Genomic DNA, 2,373 nt, shown 5'->3' on the forward strand with positions numbered 1-2,373 from the left:
TACTGTTTCCATGCATGATCTGGCAGTATGTGGCACTGCCTTTTTTAGATAATTCATTTGTAATAGCATTTGTTATCCCATGAAGGGTTTACAAACAAAATGTTTCTCATAGGCCTCAGATACCACTAAATTTTAAGAACCAGGATGCAGAGCATACTTTACTCTTTTATTTTTTCAGTCCTCTGCAAGAACTTGTTCCTGGTGCAATATCTGTGAGACCAACATACTGGCTTATGACTTTCTGAGTACAGTAGCACCCCTTATCTGTGAAGGATACGTTGCAAGATCCTCCACTGGATGCCTGCAACCGTGGATAGTACCAAACCCTGTGTACAGGATGTTTTTTCCTGTGCATACATACTGAACAGCATGGATACGCTGGACAAAGGGATGATTCACGTCCTGGGTGTGATGAAGCAGGACAGCACACGATTTCATCAAGCTATTCAGAATGGCATACAATTGAAAACTTATGAATTATTTATTTCTAGAACTTTCCATTTAATAATTTCAGACTGTGGTTGACTGCAGGTAACTGAAACTGCAGAAAATTAAACCATGGATAAAGGGGGACTACTGTTTGAGGTTTTATGAGAAATTAATTCTAAGCAAGGGCAGCTGCAGTTAAGATCCCAGGGACTTTTGTCATTTCAGACAGTAGAATTAAATCACAGAAGAGGAAGTAGGAGGGGAAGGGCTGTGAGAAGCAGGGATGGGTCTCTCACTGATGCTCTGGGCTCGACCAGCCAGAGAAGCCGATGCTGTGGCCACAGAGGAGAGAGTCCTGGGCACTGTTATGTGTGAGCCCCTAGTGCACAATACCAAATAGTCATGGATGTCCCGATCAACTGCTAGGAGTTTTCAGGTGCTTAAAACTGCAGACTCATACCTTTTTCCGATGGGAGTGAACTGCTTTCTGTGGGATGAATGTAGTTTTCATCATTATCTTCGACAGGGACCACATAATCGGCCTAAAGGAAGTGTAGAAATGAGTGAAGAGAATGCTGTACCTTTGTAGTTGACTGTATGAATGGAAGTGATTTTTTTAAAAAGCTTTATTAAGATATAATTAACATACCATTAAATAACACTGTGTAAAGTATACAATTTGGTGGTGGTTAGTATATTCACAGAGTTGCACAACTATCACCACAATCTAATTTTAGAAAAATTTTATCACCCCAGAAAGGAACCTTGTACCTATTAGCCGCTCACCCGCACCCATTCCCTCCCATGACTTAGTCAACCACTAGTCTACTTTCTGTCTCTAGAGATTTGCCCATTCTGGACATTGCATATAAATGGAATCACACAATGTGTAGTCTTTTGTGACTTCTTTCACTTAGCACAATGTTTTCAAAGTTCTTCCATGTTGTGGTATGTANCTTTTGTGACTTCTTTCACTTAGCACAATGTTTTCAAAGTTCTTCCATGTTGTGGTATGTACTATGTATCGCTACTTCATTCTTTTTTATGGCCAAATAATATTCCATTGCATGAATATACCACATTTTCTTTATCCATTTATCAGGTGATGGACATTTGGGTTGTTTTCATTTTTTGGCTGTTATGAATAATGCTGCTATGATCGTCCATGTACATGTTTTTGAGTAGACATACACTTTTGGGGGAATATACCTAGGGGTGGAATTGCTGGGTCATATGTCAGTTCTATATTTAACAGTTTGAGGAACTGCCAAAATGTTTTCCAAAGTGACTGTACCATTTTTCATTCCCACCAGAAATGTATTAGGATTCCAGTTTCTCCACATGCTCACCAATACTTGCTATGGTCTGTCCTTTTTAGTATAGCCATCCTGGCAAATATGAAGTGGTATCTCATTGGGTTTTGATTTGCATTTTCCCAATGGCTAATAATGTTGAGCATCTTTTCATGTGCTTATTGGCCATTTGTATACATTCTTTAGAGAGATATCTATTCAAATCCTTGCCCATTTTTAAGCTGTTTATATTTTTTATTGTTGAATTATAAGAGTTCTTCATATGTTCTAGGTATAAGTCTCTCGTCAAACAGTTTCCCCTATTCTATAGGTTGTCTTTTTACTTTCTTCATGGTATCATTTGTGGAACAAAAAGTTTTAACTTTTGAAGTCCATTTTATCTGTTTTTTCTTCTGTTGCTTGTGCTGTTGGTGTTGTATCTGAGAAACCATTGCCTAATCCAAGGGATTGCCTAAATCAAATAAAGATTTACCTATATTTCTTCTAAGATTTTTGTAGTTTTAGCTCTTACATTTAGGTCTATGATCTGTTTTTAGTTAATTTTTGTGTATGGTGTGAGATAGGGGTCCAATTTCATTCTCTTGAATGTGGATGTACAGTTTTCCCAGCATCATTTGTTTAAAAAAAAAAA

At 37.7% G+C, this 2,373-nt stretch overlaps 1 protein-coding gene across 1 annotated transcript in view; it reads right to left on the minus strand.

The window, feature by feature from the left end:
• The window catches only part of BLNK (B-cell linker), a 78,394-nt gene that overhangs the window by 30,478 nt on the left and 45,543 nt on the right, over positions 1-2,373 (minus strand). The window contains exon 7 of the mRNA XM_008577886.1: positions 890-971. Coding sequence (XP_008576108.1) covers positions 890-971 — 82 coding nt within the window. The remainder of the gene's footprint in view (positions 1-889; positions 972-2,373) is intronic.

The sequence above is a fragment of the Galeopterus variegatus genome, unplaced genomic scaffold (genome assembly GCF_000696425.1).
Source record: "Galeopterus variegatus unplaced genomic scaffold, G_variegatus-3.0.2 Scaffold1597, whole genome shotgun sequence".
NCBI classification, from domain to species: domain Eukaryota; kingdom Metazoa; phylum Chordata; class Mammalia; order Dermoptera; family Cynocephalidae; genus Galeopterus; species Galeopterus variegatus.